Consider the following 19,365-nt stretch of genomic DNA (forward strand, 5'->3'; position numbering starts at 1 on the left):
CTTCGTCAGGAGGGGTCTAGGTAAAAGCAAACTAACATTAAAAACATTACAACGATAAGTCAAATATACACTCAATCTTGAAACTGAATCTCGCCAATCTGAGTAACACATGGGAAGAAACCAAGCTTTTACACAAGGCACTTATTAGAAATCAGCTCCACTCAGCGACGCTGGTTGAATACTGCCATACTATGAGAGTTCCTCGTGGCTTAAGACTATACAAAGAGCCGAGGTTTCAAGAAAATGCGGAGTACATTAAAAACTGGAATGAAACGTTAACTAGATGTTCTGTGGATCTTATGCTCCTTACTATTGATGCTCTGGCCCCCATTATTGAAACACAACAAACAGAGTTGAATAATAAGCTGGATCAGATGAAACAACAGGAATCTGATGAGGATTTTAAAAAAATCATATGAAGAGCACATCTCTACAATGGACAAATACAAAGTGGAACAGAGACAATTTAAAATTAAGAAGTTCCGCAGGGACGAAATGGACTTCACCAAGGGGTACGTGTACCCATGGATGAACCGAAATACTAAGACTAAACGACAACGTAAAAATATGAACACTAAAAAAGTAGGTTTCTCTTTATCCACAAGTGATTCATCATCAGAAAACGAAAATATGATCCCTAATTCATCCAAATCTCCAGCTTTACAAGGATTTAATAGTTTATCCGAATCTGTTTTACGTATACCACCAGTGGAACCTTCGAAGAAAGAATTATCCAGAATAGAGACCAGAAGTGCCAACAAGCACAAGAAATAGTACCTATCATCAAGAAAGGAATATTTAATTTGTCATCAAGGAATCTCAACAAACAGGAAGAACTGCTTTCCAGGGGGTTATCTTTTGTACCCAGCATTAAGTATGATAGCTTTGATATGCATACATGTTTAAGTCGATTTTTTAGAACATTGAAACTTAAGGCATTTTTTCAAAATAGATCAGCAGTCGTGAATGATGATACTTTACCGGTGGGCTTATCTTGTAAGTCTTCTTGGCTCCCCCCTGGTCCCCCTGATTCAGTAGTTACCACTTTTGAAAGACTAGTATTAAGAGATGTTAAGAACTTAGAAACTCAGAATATCAGATGTAATTCTAATGTGTCCTTAGATCAGATTAAGATCATCCAGGATTTACAAAATGATCAAACCATAATCATACATAGAGCTGACAAAGGGGGTGGCATTGTCATTCAGGACTATAAGGATTACCAAAGAGAAGCCCTTAGTCAATTACATGACATGCTTATTACACTGTATTATTGGAAGACCCTACTAATGCTATTAAACAAAAAGTAGACCAGTTAGTTCAATCAGCAAAGAGTGAAGAATTGATTTCATTTAAGGAATTTCGTTTCTTGACCAATAATTATCCGAGGACACCACACATATACTTTATTCCCAAAATACACAAATCTAGCACTCATCCCCCCGGGCGCCCGATTGTAGTAGGTATCAATTCAGTATTGGAACCATTATCCAAACACCTTGACGGGTATTTGAAGAGATTTGTTCCATATGCTGAATCATATATTAGGGACTCGTCCCATTTTCTTCAAATAATCGATCGACTGTGCCAACAACCGCTGCCTGATAACAGCATCTTGGTGACGGCTGATGTCATGGCACTGTACACAAACGTCCCTCAGCGGGCAGCTATGACAGTTGTTGAATCTGCATCCTCCAAGTTGGACATTACAGAGTCTAAAAAAACATTTTCTTACACAATTAGCCGAAGTGGTTATTTTCAATAATTACTTCAAGTTTGAAAACACTCTTTATTTACAAACCAAGGGGGTAGCGATGGGGGCAGCAGTTGCCCCCACTATTGCCTGCCTCTATATGTCCAACTTTGAGGAGACGTTTGTGTACAGTTCCAGCCATTTCTGTCACGTAAGATGCTGGAGGCGTTTTATTGATGATGTGTTTTTTGTGTGGACTGGTGGAGAGGAAGAGCTTGATGAGTTTCTTACTGAAATTAATCAGAGGGACCCCAATATTAAATTTACGTATAAGAAGGACAAGGTCCGTGTATCGTTTTTGGACATTAGCCTTCATATTCATGATAAAGTTATCTCCACCAGTCTACACAGAAAACCATCTGATCGCAATGCTCTCCTCCAGTATCAAAGCTTTCACCCTCGTTCACTTAAAAATAGCATCCCAGAGGGTCAATTTTTCCGCATACGCCGTATTTGTTCAGATGAAATTGATTTTAATAATCAAGCTATGGATTTGTATCACAAATTTGTTGAACGTGGTTATTCTAAAAAAATTATCAAAAGAGCTTGGAAGCGAGCCAAGAACTGTCACCGCTCTTGGCTTATGCGACCAACAGAGAAGGATAAAGATTCTCATACGGTGTGTGTCTTACCATTTACCAGCAACAGTAATGCTATTAAGAAAATAATTTTAAAATATTGGCCTATAGTTCAATACCATTCCTCACTTAGGGATAAACCTAAATTTGCCTTTACTAGGGCTCGTAACTTGGGTGAAAAGCTGAGACACAGGAGGCGAACTTATTGCAGACAAAGATTATTAGCTCATAAATCTTGCGGTCATTGTAGCACTTGTAGATTTATATGGGGTCAACCCTTCATACCTATTCCAAATTCACAGGGTAAGAAATTTGATCTCACTATGGGCACCAACTGTGATTCCCAGGGAGTTGTGTACTGCGTGATCTGCCCCTGCGGTTTGTTGTATATTGGTCAAACCAGTAGAAAAATTAAAACCCGTATTGTTGAACATCTCAGCAATATCCGCAGGGGTAGAGAGTCCGCCCCCCTGGTGGATCACTGGTTGAGGGAGGATCACTCGTTGCAAGATCTCAGATATACAGTGCTTATACACATTGATCAATATGAAGGAGACATCTGTAAACTTTTATTGCAGAAAGAACAACACTTCATCTACAATTGGAATACCTTATCTCCTAATGGTTTAAATTCTGAAATCGAGTGGTTAAATATATAAGTGTGTTGCCCTCGGATATAACGTCACTTCCGAATCTTTAATTGCAGCATTTTTATTTTTTTTTTTTAAATTTGCGTGTCATCCTTGCGCAGGGGCCATGCTAACCTTCTCTGTATCGTTCCAATTTTAGTATATGTGCTGCCGAAGCGAGCACTAATGGCAGCATTTTTACCAGACGGGTGTATTAGTGAATGCGTAAGTATTTAAATCCGGGAGCTTAAGCAACTTCAGCCAGTTCCTCTTCCGGTGTCGTTCCCCGATTTAGTTTGCCTGAGAAGATATGTTTAACAACTTTATATTGATAGTAAAGAAGTTTTGATATTTGATATAAGATTGGCGAGATTCAGTTACAAGATTGAGTGTTTATTTGACTTATCGTTGTAATGTTTTTAATGTTAGTTTGCTTTTACCTAGACCCCTCCTGACGAAGAATACGAAACCTGGGTCAGGGGGCCAGGCATTGAAATAAAAAGCACATGGCACTTTAACAGCACTTCAGCACATTACAAAAATTTTTTTTGCACAATTTGCACTAGTTGCACAATCCATTAACGCTGCTATTGACTTTTATACCCGTTCCGCCATGTTTGTTGTAAATGGCTGGAATTTCAAAATATTGTGATATACCATCTAAGCACATGACTCGTTTCAGCGTTACTGGAAACTGAATCAATTTTTTTGCTGTGAATGATAAGCGTTTGTTTTTAATATGTTAGCTTGATAGCTATAAATAAAATAAAGAGCTGTGATTCAATAAAGAACATTATTATTTTCATCACAGAATTCTAGTGACTTTCTCCCTATTAGTAAATTTATAAATGGCTAATAGGGAGCCATCACCTGTGTTTTCTGCAGTGTGAGAGGGAAGGCATTCAGCAGAGAGACAGTCAGTTTCTAGTCATTCCTTTTTTCCACATGTGTTGCTGGGAGAGGGTTGTTCATTCAGCTGCAAGGGTGGACTCAAAATATCACTTTTGTAACTCGGAGTGTATTGGAGTGCAAGTTATGCTTCGCCCCTTCAGATGTGTCTGCTATTTTTTTCTTGTGTAAAAAATGTTCCTCACTGGAAAAATTTTGTTTGAAGCAAAATTATATTGCACATTTTTTCTCTTGTGTGTGTTGATTTGCTGAATAAATATGGAATGATTTTTATAAAGATGTTTATACTATGCTTGGGTGTCCTTTCTAATCCCACAGCACACAACAAGGCTTAAGATATATTTGCGTTGCTTTAATGTGCACCAAAGCACTCCTTCATATGTCATTGCAAATCCAAGGAAAGTGCATACATTAGAACAGGGGTAGGCAATTCCGGTCCTCGAGAGCCAGAGCCAGGTCAGGTTTTCAGGATATCCACAATGAATATGTATGAGATGGATTTGCATGCACTGCCTCCTTGAGATGCAAATCTATCTCATGCATATTTATTGTGGATGTCCTGAAAACCTGACCTGGCTCCGGCTCTCGAGGACCAGAATTGCCTACCCCTGCATTAGAACAATTATAAGCATATTGTAAAGACAGCGGCCAAGGAAAAAAATATGGAAGGTTAATCTGCATGGATGTGACTGCTCTATGAAGAAAGGAATTTAATGCACAAGAAAACTATGGTCAAGACATCCATGCAATGCTCATTTATATCCACCGGTGATGAAGATGATTAGTTATTAAACGTGGATTCAAAGAAGTCTGTGGAAGACCTGATGTGAGTGGCTTTATTTTTGGCAGCGTTTTTGGCGTATTCAACAGTCAGGCTTTTGTTGTTATCTTCATTTCATGCGGTACATTTTATACCTTATTTACCATGGACCCCTGACGAAGGCGTGTTGTCTGAAACACGGACCGTGTCAGGTCCCTTGGTTGGTAAAAAGGTTTTTATCTTACTGCATTTTAACTTTGGTACAATAAATTCTTGCCTGCATCGTGTACATTGTCTGCAGTTTTTGTTTGGTTTTCTTGTTCCGGTGGTTTTCCTGCTTGGTTTGATTTCTTTTTTGTTGCTCGTATAGTTTTCTAAGCCTGGTCTGGGGAAGATTAACTCGTTCTTCGATGGCTGGTGTTCAGTGAGGACTTTCTGCCCATTTTTCCTCTTTTGCTACAGCACGAAGGACCCACAGCTTTTCCCATGCTTTGTTTAAAGGGAGTGGATCAATGAAAAAAAAAAAAAAAAGATTTGTCAGGGGAAGAGGAGCTGAAACAAGAATATTTCAGTGATACCCACATTAATATATAGGTGCAAGAAAGCATTCCTGACATCTATATGGGCATAATGCAAATGCAGGTGCCAATACAGTTTTATTGATTCTGCTGAAAATAGTACCTGGAAGACCGAGCTTCGTTTGGGAAAGTGGGCTATATGATTATGATGTCCCCTCATCCTTCCGCTCCCCCCCATGCTCTTGATCCCTGTTCAGTCGCCTAGAGCTTGCAAAAGTTTGTGCGACTCATAAATGGAAGATTAGATTAGATTAGTTATGAGACATCAACCTTAAGTCCCGAGTTTTCCCTGTAGCCTACTGGCTGACTAAGCTTCCTTAGGAATGTCTGACCAATGGGTGAAGATCTTTTATTCCCTTATGCTGATATTTTGGGGGGGGGGGTTAATTCCGGTGGATACGGATATTGCAAATGTCATTATTAAGACCAGGGATTGTACTGGAAAACTTGAAAGATGGCACTGTCCTGCAAACTGAAATTAGATATAAACAAGACAAAAAGTTTTATGGTTTAATAATTAGTTGTCTTTGGTCCCTACATCGATCACATTGGAATCTGGAGTTTCTTTTAAAGTTGTAAAAACAACTAAAGTATTAGGGGTTATATTGGACCCCCCTCCTTGACAAGGATCAAATTGCAAATTTATGGAAGAAAACCATGTATGTAATGAGACAGTTGAGATTAGTAAAATCTTATTTTTTTCAACATCACTTTGCAATGGTAGTACAAATTTTAATATTATCACAACTCAACTATTGTAATTCTTTGAATTTGAACTTAAAATCAAAAATGGTAAAAATTGCAACTGATTCAAAATACTGCAGTGAGGTTATTTGGCCTGAGGAGATACACTAGTGTTTCTATATTCTATAAGAAATTTCATTGGCTGCCTATAGAGAAACATACAGAGTTTAAAACTGTCTGATTCATCATATTATGCAGACAGAGGCTTCCGATCATCTCACTTTTGGGTCCTTTTGTTAAGGCGTGCTAGTACATCTTAGCGCGCGCTACATGCTAACATGTGCTAACACTTCCATTATATCCAATGGACACGTTAGCATGCGTTGGCATTTAGCGTGTGCGCTGAGATACACTAGTGCGCCTTAAGGCTCCTTTTACTAAGCTGCGGTAGCATTTTTAGCACGGCTGAAGATTAGCACGCGCTAAGCCCCTCATTACTCGGAAAAACTAATGCCAGCTCTATGGAGGCGTTAGCATCTAGTGCGCACAGCATTGTAGCGTGCGCTAAGCTAGCGCTAAAACTGCTAGTGCAGGTTAGTATAAGGAGCCCTTAGTAAAAGGACCTTTTCACGTTTGCATTATTCATCTAATAGACTGAGTAGTCCATTTTTATTGCAGTTTCCTCCTTTTAGAGGTACAGTACTCCCCTGATATTCGCGGGGGTTCCGTTCCAGGAACTCCCGCAAATTTTGAAAAACTGCAAATATAGTTTTTCGCCTGTCAAGAGGCAGGAGAGGGCAGCCGGAGCACTGGCGAGTGAAGAAAATCACTCGCGGTATGCTCCGACCGCCTCTTCCTGTTACTAAAGTAAGGCTACACCAATCAGGAGCTGCTTTGACATGCAGTTCCTGATTGGTGTAGCCCGACTTTAGTACAGGAAGAGGCGGTCGGAGAATACCGCGAATTAGTGAGTCTGCGAACCGCAAAATTGCAGAGGAACACTGTATATGTTTTAAATATCAATTTAACTCCTCTTTTACACATGCTGCTATTGTTGTTTGGAATGATTTACCTAGGCAAATAAGGGCAGAAATTAGTTATTGGAGATTTTGTAAAATGCTTAAAACATTTTTATATGATTGATTGTAAAGTATTTTTATCTAAAGAACTGTATCCTCCCATAGAATTATTATGACTTCTTTCTGATGTAATTCGCCTTGAACTAAATATTATTAGAGCAATTAGATTAGATATAGGGGAGGGGAAGGTGTGAGCATTAGCTACAGAGACAGTGCCTTAGCAACTTTGGACTAGATTTTAAAAACTTTTTATAAAAAACCAATGGGCCGTGGTCACAGCCGTTATTGTAACGATTTCAAAAGGCGAGTCATTCTCCAAAAAACCTGCATGCAAATGAGGTTGGTGGAGAGTAGCAAAGGTTTGCTGAATTTGCATATGCTCATTGCTAGTGATAGTGATCGGCACATGTGCAGAAAAAAACGCACGACCTCCCCCCAAACCGAAGATCAGCAGGAGGGATGCCTACTCCCTCCCACCACTGAAGCAACCCCCCCCAGAAGTGGGAGAGATGCCCACTTCCTCCCACTGCCAAGCAACGCCCCCCCCCGGCAGTGGGAGAGATGCCCCTTCCCACCACCAAGCAACGCCTCCTGACACCCTCCCACGGCAGTGGGAGAGATGCACACTTCCTCCCACCGTCGCTGTCAAACAACCCCCCACCTGACACCTACGTGGCAGCAGGAGTGATGCCCACTCTCTACCATCACCATGAGCATGAACTGCTAATACTGAGGGAGATTTCCTTGATAAAGCCCGTATGGGCGAAACGTAGACTACGTCGGAGTGCGTACTCCCACCCGCGTAGCAGGAGATAAGATGAGTAATTTATTACTAAAATATAGTTATTGAAAATAATTTAAAAAGTATTGTAAAATAGGTAACATGACCAATGACGATTAGGGATACCGACTATGTCTGTATGATCTAAAGCAGGGGTGTCAAAGTCCCTCCTCGGGGGCCGCAATCCAGTCGGGGTTTCAGGATTTCCCCAATGAATATGCATGAGATCTATTAGCATGCAATGAAAGCAGTGCATGCAAAGAGATCTCATGCATATTCATTGGGGAAATCCTGAAAACCTGATTGGATTGTGGCCCTCGAGGAGGGACTTTGACACCCCTGATCTAAAGTCTAGTGGTATACAGATGGTATCACTGAGGTCTGCGAGTACATTGAGATAAATTATTGCTACAAGCGTTTACAAGATCCTCTTATTGATATATATATGTTGATTGACTTGAAGGAAGATTAGAAAATCTATAGAGTCAGTGGTTAGGTTGTGTTGGGTCATATCAGTTTGTGGACTTTATATTTAATAAATATTTTATGTCATTGCATGTGATCCTCCGGTGCCTCACTGTATCCTGACTGGCAGGTAATAAAATGAAATGATAGTACGTAGCAATGCGAACCATTATTTTCTATACACGCTCCTAAAAGCAATTATGCCCCCAATACAGAAGAACAGAAGAATAGCCTTATTGGGTCAGATCAATGGTCCATCAAGCCCAGTAGCCCGTTCTCACGGTGGCCAATCCAGGTCCCTAGTACCTGGCAAAAACCCAAGGCATAGCAATATTCCATGATACCGATCCATTCCTTTTTTCCAGAATTAAGTTATAATTATGTGTCTGTAGGGCTAAGATAGTGGTTCCCAAACCCTGTCCTGGGGGACCCCCAGCCAGTCGGGTTTTCAAGATATCCTTAATGAATATGCATGAGAGAGATTTGCATACCTGTCGCTTCCATTATATGCAAATCTCTCTCATGCATATTCATTAGGGATATCTTGAAAACCCGACTGGCTGGGAGTCCCCCAGGACAGGGTTTGGGAACCACTGGGCTAAGAGATAAGAGTTTTCCTTTAAAACAGGGGTGTCAAAGTCCCTCCTCGAGGGCCGCAATCCAGTTGGGTTTTCAGGATTTCCTCAATGAATATGCATGAGATCTATTAGCATACAATGAAAGCAGTGCATGCAGATAGATCTCATGCATATTCATTGGGGAAATCCTGAAAACCTGACTGGCTTGCGGCCCTCGAGGAGGGACTTTGACACCCCTGCTTTAAAAGGACCCCACAGAATGGTTAACAAGGAGCTATAGGTAACGAGCTTGTTCTAAAAAGTGGCTGCAATTATGAAATGGAAAATGTATTCATTTTATTTTCCCAGTATGCTTGTACACTTATTGAAGTTAAAATGCTTAAATCTATTGGATTTGTATGAAAGAAAAATAGCAAAACTGAGCACATCCAGATAGATATCCATCTCAGACAGGGCTGGATTTCACATCTTGGCTGAAGAATAGGTTTTCTAGGTGCGATCCTAAAGCATGTGGAATCAGGCAACTCCCAGATCACCAAATTTGGAAGGCATGAACTTCCTGGATTAAACAAAAGCCTATGTTGCCTGTCCAAATCCAGGCCTGGTTTCAGATTTAGGATTACTGAGTGCTAGGTTCACTCTGACGCAGTCTCTTTATTTCCTGGTGAGGAAGAGGTGAAATCAGGACTGAAGAAGTGGAGCTGGTGGACCATGAGGGAAAGCAAGTGCGGGTGGTGTAGAAGTAGGCAGTGAGCCAGCGGCTTGGGCTCCTGATCACAGATGCTGCTGTAAATAGATCTGACAGGAGCCGCTATCGATTTTCTTTGTCACAGAACTGTAATTAGATTGATCTGGGAAAAGGCCGATTGTGCTGCCTCAGTAACTAACAGACCAAAAAAAGCCTGACAAAAAAAAAAAAAACCCAACAAAACAACACATTCAAACTACTGCTGGATCTTACAAAGATCCTATCCAGGAGAAGATAATGACCCTTCGATGACAATCATTATTATGATGTGCAGTGCACTGTACAGAGACACAGGGAGGCACCCTGCCACAAAGACACCTAGGCGTAGAGGTTGCCTATGAGGCCTGGGTGCCTTTTATAATATTACAAATAGACAACCTAAGGTGGACTATGCTGCAAAAATGAAACTCCAACACTATCCTTGGATATTTATTTATTAAATTTTCTATACTGTTCTCCCAGGGGAGCTCAGAACGGTTTACATGAATTTATTCAGATTCTCAAGCATTTTCCCCGTCTGTCCTGGTGGGCTCACAATCTATCCAATGTACCTGTGGCAATGAGGGGATTATGCGACTTGCCCAGGGTCACAAGGAACAGTGTGGATTGGAACCCACAACCTCAGGGTGCGGAGGCTTATAGCTTTAACCACTGTGCCACACTCAGTATAACAAAAACTGCTTAGTCTTAATTGCTTGAAAAAAATAAATGAAGAGAGAAACATCAGACCTGTGTGTTATCAAAGGATCATTGGGCCTCCTATAACACAAAGTTATTCCAGGTCCCGGTCTATAGATCCAAGTCTTTAATTATGTGACTCTCTCCTCCAAACTAACAAACACAGCTTAAGTAAAAAATAATAATAATAATAATAATAATGTACCAGGTAAGCACTTATCTTTGTCTATAAAGACTCCAGCGCTGGCCAAGAATGCACTCCTGACGTTCAACAAGCATTGCGGCTACAATTCACTTTTGGATATATATATATATATATATATATATATATATATATATATATATATATATATACATTTTTGCAGCTTAGTCCACCTTATGTTGTCTATTTGTAATTTTGTTTTGGTTTTTTGCTAAGAGTGGATTTTTGATATATTGTACCTTCTATTTCCTTGGCGCCTTTTATAAACTAACCCGCTGAAAGCTCCCGCAGAAGCTTAGATCAGCTATAAGGCTATAAAGCTATATGTGTGTGTATGTGCTGGTGGGAATTAGCAAATATACTTCTCCCTCCATATTCACAGGGGTTAGGGGCAAAGACGTCCCGCGCACACCCAAAAATCACGAATAACTTTTCACTTTCATATTCACGGGGTTTGGGGGTGTAGCCCTTGCGAATACTTTGAATTTGCAAATATAACTCGACCCCACTGAAGCAAAGCGTTGAACTTTTCTCTCCGCATCCCGGCAAAACATCCACACATTTCTCCGACGCTGCCGGTTTGCCCGACCATGCTGAAGCAAGCACACACTTCTCCGGCACTGAAAAAAAGCGCTGAACTCCAAGATGATGCCACTCAGAGGGCAGAGTCAGCAAAATGAAAATCATGAATAATCGAAGTCACAAGTGCCTAACCTGCGAATATGGAGGGAGACCTGTATACATTTAGGAACTGAAATTCAAAACCATTTAACCAGGGAGGAGATGCTCTTACCCAGAGAAATTCAGCAGTAGTTCCTGGATAACATAGTCCCTCCAACTGCAAGAATGGAAACCGGTTATTTTGTGAGTAGTGCAGGGGCAGAGTTTGCACCCAGTGGCATATTAAGGGGGGATGGGGTGGTCCGCCCCCAGCGCTGTCTTGGTGAGGGCACAGGCACCCACCCTCCTCTCCACCCCCACTCGTTCCCCCCCCCCCCGACAGTATCATAGCAAGGTTGAGAGGTGCCCAGGACAGTGGTGCTCTTCCCTCGCCCTTTTCTTGGCCCCCCACCTCCACACGCTCCTTCCCTAATACTACTACTATTTATTATTTCTATAGCGCTGAAAGGTGTACGCAGCACTGTACATGTTAACATACAATAGACAGTCCCTGCTCAGAAGAGCTTACAATCTAATTTAGACAGGACATTTCAGGGTTGGGGAGGATATAGTGGGTATAGGTATCTGACAGCAGCGAGGGAGAGTTAAGAGTTGAAGGTAGTTTCAAAAAAGTGGGCTTTTAGCTTGAATTTGAACACTGCCAGGGATGGAGCCGACGTATTGATTCAGGAAGCCTGTTCCAAGCATATGGCGCCGCAAGAAAGAAGGGACGGAGTCTGAAGTTGGCAGTGGAAGAGAAGGGCACAGATAAGTGGGGCTTTCCCGATGAGCGGAGATCACGGGGGGAAGCATAGGGGAAAATGAGTGAGGAGAGAGATTGGTGGGGCTTCAGAGTGAGTGCACGTGTAGGTCAGCAAGAGGAGTTTAAACTGTATTCGGAAATGGACAGGGAGCCAATGAAGCAACTTAAGGAGAGGGGTAATGTTTCACCTCTACTAATTAAAGTACACTGGCTCCCCATTGAACTTAGAATCACTTATAAAATTATTCTACTTAATTCAGAACTAGAACTTGTAATCAACTGGAATTCATAAACAAACTTCTTATACCCTATGCCCCCCTCAGATCACTCCGCTCTGCTACACAATATCTTCTCAATATCCCCTCTTTTAAAAATATTAATACCATGCGCTTAAATATCTTTCCGGTACTGCACCCTCCCTCCCTCCCTCCTTATGTAATTGGGTATAGAGATACCCAATTACATAAGAGAGGAAACAAATTGAAACCAACTTAAATCCAAATTAAAAACCTTCTTGTTTAAAGACTCCTTCGAGTAGTAACTACTCTTTTAAAGATGCTGTTTAATAGCAACTGTCCTTCTAAGGACAATTTGACTTCCCTTCTTTTGGTCTTTCCCCTACCTCTTGTTCCTTCCTTCAGTGTCTCTTTCCTATAATATTGTAGTTTGACCCCTCTTTTCCTTTTGTACAAGTTTGTCTGTTTGGTTAATTATTCCCCTAAATAGGTTTGTTATCTTGATTTTTTTTTTTATTGATTAATGTACACTGCCTAGAAGCCTGATTAGGCAGTACAATAAATTTTTAAATAAACTTGAAACTTGAATAGCGGCTCTGCATCCCTTCCCCATACCTCTGTAACATTCCTGGTGCAAGCAGCAACCCCCAACCTGCTGTCACGCCTGCATTGGCTCTTCCTCTGATGCCACTTCCTGGACCCGCACCAAGGAAGTGACGTCAGAGGAAGAGCTGACGCTGGCGTGACAGCAGCTTGGGTGCTGCTCATGCCTGGAATGTTATTGAGGTACGGGGTAAGGGAATGGCATGCGCGTGGAAGGAGGGTGTGGAGGTGGGGCGGAGAAGAGGGCGGGGGAAGAGCGCCACCGCCTCGGGCATTTCTAACCCTCGCTATGGCACTGTCGGCACCTATCTGGTTAAGTGCTGATATTCAGCCCTTTACCGAATCAGTTAACCACACAAACAGGGGTCGCATAAAAAGCAGTCCTGTTTAACTTATCTGGCTAAGAGCTGAATATTGGTGCTCAGCTGGGTAAGTGCTGGCCAGCTGCACATACCTGAAAATTCAATGCCAGTGCTAAATATCTACTCTTTATGTTATAAAATACAGTCACAAACGCCAATCCTCCTCTGCTCAGCCTATTCTGCACTACTACTATTTATTATTTCTATAGAGCTGCAAGATGAGCGCACCGTTGTACTTCAAACACACAAGAGACGGTCCCTGCTCAAAAGAGCTTACAATCTAAATATGAAAGACACATTGTACAAAAATAGTGAATCAATATATGTTGCTCATGTAGGGAAATACAAAGGGAGAAGAGGTAGAGAAGGTAGAGGCTACAAAGAGAATGACAAACAGATGTGGGGCTTTGCAAATTGCACCCCTGGAACAGCCATGTACATGAGGGGTGGGTGGGTGTGGAATTTTATAATAGTCCTGACACATACAAGCTAAGAGTTTAGGAGGAGAAGGGGATGGAAGTGTGCTGTGGACATTGTCAGAGAGCAGCGAAATTTAGTGACTCTCTGGATAACTTATAGACATAATTTGAGCCTTTAAAAAACTGGCTTAACTTATGCATTGACGCACTGACACCATGATCGCCGCATGATACCAATAAATTTACTTTCACCGGGAGTCTATCCCATTGTTTCGAGCTAACTTATTCATCTGTAGTATAAGTAGGTTTAGAATATCTACTGTTGATTCCTCAGGTGTGTCCATTCCTTGCTGTCTATGTTGGGGCAGGTTCAAGGGTACTGGGTGCATAGGCGAACTTTCAGCAATATGCCCCCCATTAACTTTCAAACTTCCTAATCAGCACCTCCCCACCTCCCTCCAACATCATGCTTATACTGTATATAACATACACAGAAATAATGAGAGCAATTTTCCAAAGTTGTTTATCCAGGTAACCAGGTTATTTGAAAAGTGTCTACTGTTCCTGCAAGTAAAAGTATTCTTTGATTGAGTTTGTATGGCTAGAAAGATCTACTATTTTGTTTTGACTATAAATGTTCTTTGCTGTCCCAAGAAGCTGGTGCCCTAGGCAACCACCTAGTCTTACATAATTGTTGGGTCAGCCCTGGTCTATGTATCTCATGAAACTAGAAAGGACAGGTCCTACTGCTTTGTGGCTATGAGGAGTGTGTGGCGCAGTGGTTGGAGCTACAACCTCAGCACCCCGGGGTTGTGGGTTCAAACCCCGTGCTGCTCCTTGTGACCCTGGGCAAGTCACTCAGTCTTCCCTAACCCCAGGTACGTTAGATAGATTGTGAGCCCACCGGGACAGATAGGGAAAATGCTTGAGTACCTGATTGTAAAACCACTTAGATAATCTTGATATGCAGTATATAAAAAACCTAATAAACTTGTAAAAGCCAGAAATAATGAACCCGGGCAGCAGAAGAACTTGAGTTTGATCTTCAAATACATGGCAAGAGAGCAGCTTGTGGTGTTACTTTTGATTTTTCCTTAGGGGGTGGGAGAGGGGAGATCTTGTGAAAACAGAGTCTCCAGCTGCAAATAAACCACAGTGTTGTACATGAGTTCCCCCCCCCCCCCCAAATCCCAACATTTCAATACTTTAAAAGCATAAGGAGTGGCCTAGTGGTTAGAGCTACAGCCTCAGCACCCTGAGGTTGTGAGTTCAAATCGCACGCTGCTCCTTGTGACCCTGGGCAAGTCACTCAATCCTCCATTGCCCCTGGTACGTTAGATTGATTGTGAGCCCACCAGGACAGGCAGGGAAAAATGTTTTGAGTGTCTGATTGTAAACCGCTTAGATAACCTTGATAGGCGTAATATAAATAAATTAAATAAAATAACTGTCATGCCCAAACCAATAATAAAAACCAAGAACATTTACAGGATGTTCAGATAGTCTTGCATTGGATGGCGGTGCCACTTGGGCCTGGTTCCCAAAGCTGGTAGCATCCAACTGTGTACCCTGGAGGTTGATCCCATCCAATTCTTAATATGTAGCTTTACGACCCTGTTTGTATACAGTAGCCAAAAATTACGATTTCTAGAAGGGATGTAAATAGTTTAAGTATGAGTACTGATCCAGCTATAATTAAGATCAGCCAAATCGGACTTGATTCAGCCATGGTTCTATAAAATGAGCAAAGTCAGTTCTATTCTGGTTGATTGAATGCCATGGACGATCATAACCTTGCCTGCAATAATCCGTCTATCCTTTTCTTTTGATTGTCTTAGCTTGCAAGCGCAAAGAGCAAGAACAGCAGAAGGACCGCAACCTGCAGCCCAAGAAGCAGCGTTTGGTCTTCACCGACCTTCAACGTCGCACCTTGATCGCCATCTTCAAGGAGAACAAGCGCCCCTCCAAGGAGATGCAGATCACCATCTCCCAGCAGCTGGGCCTAGAACTCAACACCGTCAGCAATTTCTTCATGAACGCCCGCCGGCGGTGCATGAACCGCTGGCAAGAAGACCCGGGGGCCAACCCCGGCATGCCCTCTTCATCCACAAGCACTTTTTCCAAGGCATGAGGTTTGGTTTTTCCCTCTCCAACAATTGAGAACGACAACAGCAACAACATCCCACCATTACCCCTCACCCCCCAACAATACATGTTTAAAACCTAATAAACCCAACACCAGGGCAGTCTAGTGTAGGCTTCTAAAGGCACACAAAACAACCACAAAGGGGTGAAAACCTGCACTGTACAAGTATGTTGTGTCACCAGATTTATTTTTGGTGTTTTTCTATGCATTGGCCAGAACCCAAGAAAGTTACACTGGAAGGAGATCGAATTCATCTTTTTCTGGTAACTGAAGGAACTCAAGGAGGAATGGGTCTTCAGCCAATTGTAAAAGGCATCTTTTCCTTAAAAAAGAAATACTATATTAAGAAAGTAGTAGCATTATTAGAAACACGGGGAAAACATAGTTGAAAGTTATGCTAAAAACAATTTTTTAAAAACAGAAACAAAAACGTACCCAGTCCAGACTCAAAACAAATATGCTGCTTTTAACCTGCAGAAAAAAAGTTTTCACATGCCACCCACAGTACTAACTCTGATTCTGACACCAAACAGGTAGCCATTTTCAGAGCCTGTCATTTTTTAAAGAGGTATTTTAAGAGGTGATAGATCACAAAACAAGAGCTAAATTGTGAATTCAAAATTATATCTGGATATCCGGACTTATTTATATAAAACACACACAACCCAAACACGAAAGTATCTTTCCGTATAGTAAACCCTTCAGCTGAGGTTTATTTATAACAAAAGTAAAAAGAGCTTTTGTCTTTCAAAATAAACCTCGTGGATTATGGCTTCTGTTCCACAAATATATTGAGCTCCATCAATGAGAGAGATTTAGCCTTTTGTGGCATTTCTCACCATGGAGCAAAAATGTTAAAGAATTCCTCCTCAGAATCTCCTGCTCAGAGGATATCTTCTCCTAAAAGGTGTGTACATATATACCTATATGTACACAGATATATATATATAATGTAGGGAAGTTTACATATCTGTTCATAAGTCAACATGGAATACGAAAGGTAATGGCGGAATAGAAATCTGTAATGTAACATGGAATAGGAAAAGACCTAGTGACTACTGTGTATGTGGCATATTTTAGAAATTAAAAAAGCTAAACTATCCTTTAGCCCTTATAACATTTAAAAAGCAAGAATTCAGGCTAAGATACCTTCTAACTTAAACCTTTACTTCCCAGAAATAGAGGTCCACGTCTAAGAAAACCTCACTACTGCCATAAAATCCAGTCCAGCAGTTAAATACTAAACTGCCCAAAACTTCCAGTCAATAGGAAACAGGCTCCATGAAACAGAAAATATACTGATCCATTCTAGAATTTGACAGAAATTGAAAGTCAATATGGGGACATAGGCAATGCCTAGCAAAACCTTGCACCTCCAAGGCAGGGCAAAGTGGACCAAAGTTTTGGTGGGAGAGACAGACGTTGCACCGTGCCACCTCTCAGTTTAAAGCGGGTCTAATAAGCACATTCAAACCGGGTATAAAAGGAGAAAATAAACTTAAATGGTTCTGAAAAGAAGGGAGAAAAGGGAAAAACACACTGCTATTCCAACCTTTGCTCGCTTCGGTAAACGCACTATGACAATGGTAATTTTCTATAAAAATATATAAATAAATAAATAAAAAGGGACTGGGAGGAGAGGTTCCACCTTTCAGCCAAGTTGTACAAGGTTCCAGACTAGCAACCTGTCAGGCATCAGCAGTGCACTAGGGGTGGCTGCACTGTACAGACCTGTGGGAAAGCCGAGCTCTAGCGGAAAAGTCCTGGAATGGTGATGAGTTTGAGAAGACTTTTTTTTTCTTTCCAATGTATTCCGCTTTGTTGCCTCTTTTCATCTCTGCTACCAAAGAACCGAGACAACAGACCAAACCAAAAAAAAAATAAAAAATAACCCAAAGCAACACGACGCAATTTCAGAAGAGAAGATGGTCATATTTTTGTGTGCCAATAACAACTGCCTTAATGCTACTCATGGGAAATTGGGTTCTGGATAAACGTGACACTTCATTTGCGTGCTCTCTCTTTCTGAAAGTAGCTTCTGTGCCATAAGTAAAAACTTGAACCACAAGGGCCAGAAACATTGAGACCGGAAGAATCTTTCAAAAGCTCCTTCAAAGTTTCTTGTGCTCCTGGTCACTCTTCAGGAGCACCTCCTGGTGGGGGGAAGGGTCAGGACCCCCCTCCCCTTCTATAATTTAGGCCAGGAGGGGGCAGAAACCACAATGTACACTACTTAAAATGATGCGGGTAATAGAAGTACCATCTCAGAGGTGTGTATTAAAAAAATTAAAAATATATAAAAAACGGTTTCTATTCACTTTAAAGATAAAATGTTTGTGCAGCAGTTAGGCACCTTGTTGAAAAGCATATATAGATATATATATATATACATATATAAATACATATATCAAAAGAAGTGTAAAAAATGAGAAAGAGAGAGAGAATAAAACCATTCACTTGAAAGAAAAACATTCTACTCCAAACACACACACACACACACAAAATCCAACCACTGTGTGTTGAACCTCAAGAAATCTTGACATACAGAACTTCTAACAATGGGGTTTGATTCTCCCCCAAAAGAGTAACAGTGAAAAAAGTGTGTCCTAACCACTACCAGAGAAAGAGAAAAGAGATGGATACTGGAAGGTGGGATCGTGTGTTTTTTGCCAAAAAAAAAAAAAAAAAGAGAAAACAAACAACACAAGGAAAAAAAAAAAAAAAAACAAAGAAAATGTTTCCCTTCTCCAAGTCTCTCGTTGTCTTGTTGTGAAATGGTGATGGTGATGGATTCTCGGACCAGAGCTAGTGGTATATATGTTTTTACCCAGGGAAGTGAAGAACATTTTACTCAACAGCTTCCCTAGGCTCCAAATAAAGACATTTTCAGACATTTCTAGTGAGAACCCTCAAGAAAAAGGCTACCTCACTTGAGTTTTCAATTTGTGATTTAAAAAAAAAAAAAATCACGTCTAATACCAAAGATTTGCGCTCACTTGCCTGGTCTGTGCCGGAAATGCATTTTCCCGCTACCTTTGTGACAGAAACATGCATACCCCTCTGTGCTCCCTCTTGATCCTCCTCTCCCCTTTACTTTGTTTGAAGCTCCCCCCTGCCCCTTCCCTCGTCCTATGGCCCCTGTTTTCAAAAGGGTCTCCTCCATTCTGTGGCTATGACAAACCTTGGCCTTTTGAAAACAGGGCCTTTTCTGAGCCCATGAAGAAGAGAAGAGAGGTTGGTAGTTGATACTAGATGAGTGCCTTTTTTCTTGTACCAAAGGTGTGATCATTTGGAAAAGTTCTACGCTTTATCCTATAGACTCATGACAATACCTCATTTCTTTCCTGTAGCATTTGGTTACTGGAGCAACATAAGAGACTGGGCAGCACGTAGGGCCTTCAATTTTGTTCTTAAAAGGCATCAGTTTTCAGAATCACAGCTTTCTTTAGTCCTAAAATAAATTGTGACCTACCCTAGTTTCTTCTCAGGCAACCCTATGAGTAAAGTTGAGTAGCTTAGGGAAAAGGCCATGGAGCCCCAAATTAAGGCCCAAACCTTTATGGAGGCTTTTTCAGATGTGCCCATTGTCCCCTGTGCAATAACATCCCACCACCAGGAATACCCGAGCATCAGTTTTCACTTCTGCTGCCTCTTCTTCCTGCCCCTTTTCTCTGAAAGGACAGGCAGGATATGGGAACCTGTGAAAAGTGGTTGACCATGAATGGATACTGGGTGGGGAGGAGACGGTTTCCAG

The 19,365-nt window shown here is 41.4% G+C and overlaps 1 protein-coding gene and 1 non-coding gene across 2 annotated transcripts in view; one reads left to right on the forward strand and one right to left on the reverse strand.

Annotated features, from left to right (window-relative positions):
* Positions 1–18,921, forward strand: part of ONECUT3 (one cut homeobox 3) — a 136,624-nt gene extending 117,703 nt beyond the window's left edge. The window contains exon 2 of the mRNA XM_033955924.1: positions 15,304–18,921. Within this exon, the coding sequence (XP_033811815.1) occupies positions 15,304–15,596 (293 nt within the window). The 3' untranslated portion in view covers positions 15,597–18,921. The remainder of the gene's footprint in view (positions 1–15,303) is intronic.
* Positions 3,037–3,144, reverse strand: LOC117366270. The gene has a single exon (XR_004540542.1). It is a non-coding gene; the product is annotated as a U6 spliceosomal RNA (small nuclear RNA).
* Positions 18,922–19,365: the final 444 nt, after the last annotated feature.

Source organism: Geotrypetes seraphini, chromosome 8, assembly GCF_902459505.1.
Source record: "Geotrypetes seraphini chromosome 8, aGeoSer1.1, whole genome shotgun sequence".
Lineage (NCBI taxonomy): Eukaryota > Metazoa > Chordata > Amphibia > Gymnophiona > Dermophiidae > Geotrypetes > Geotrypetes seraphini.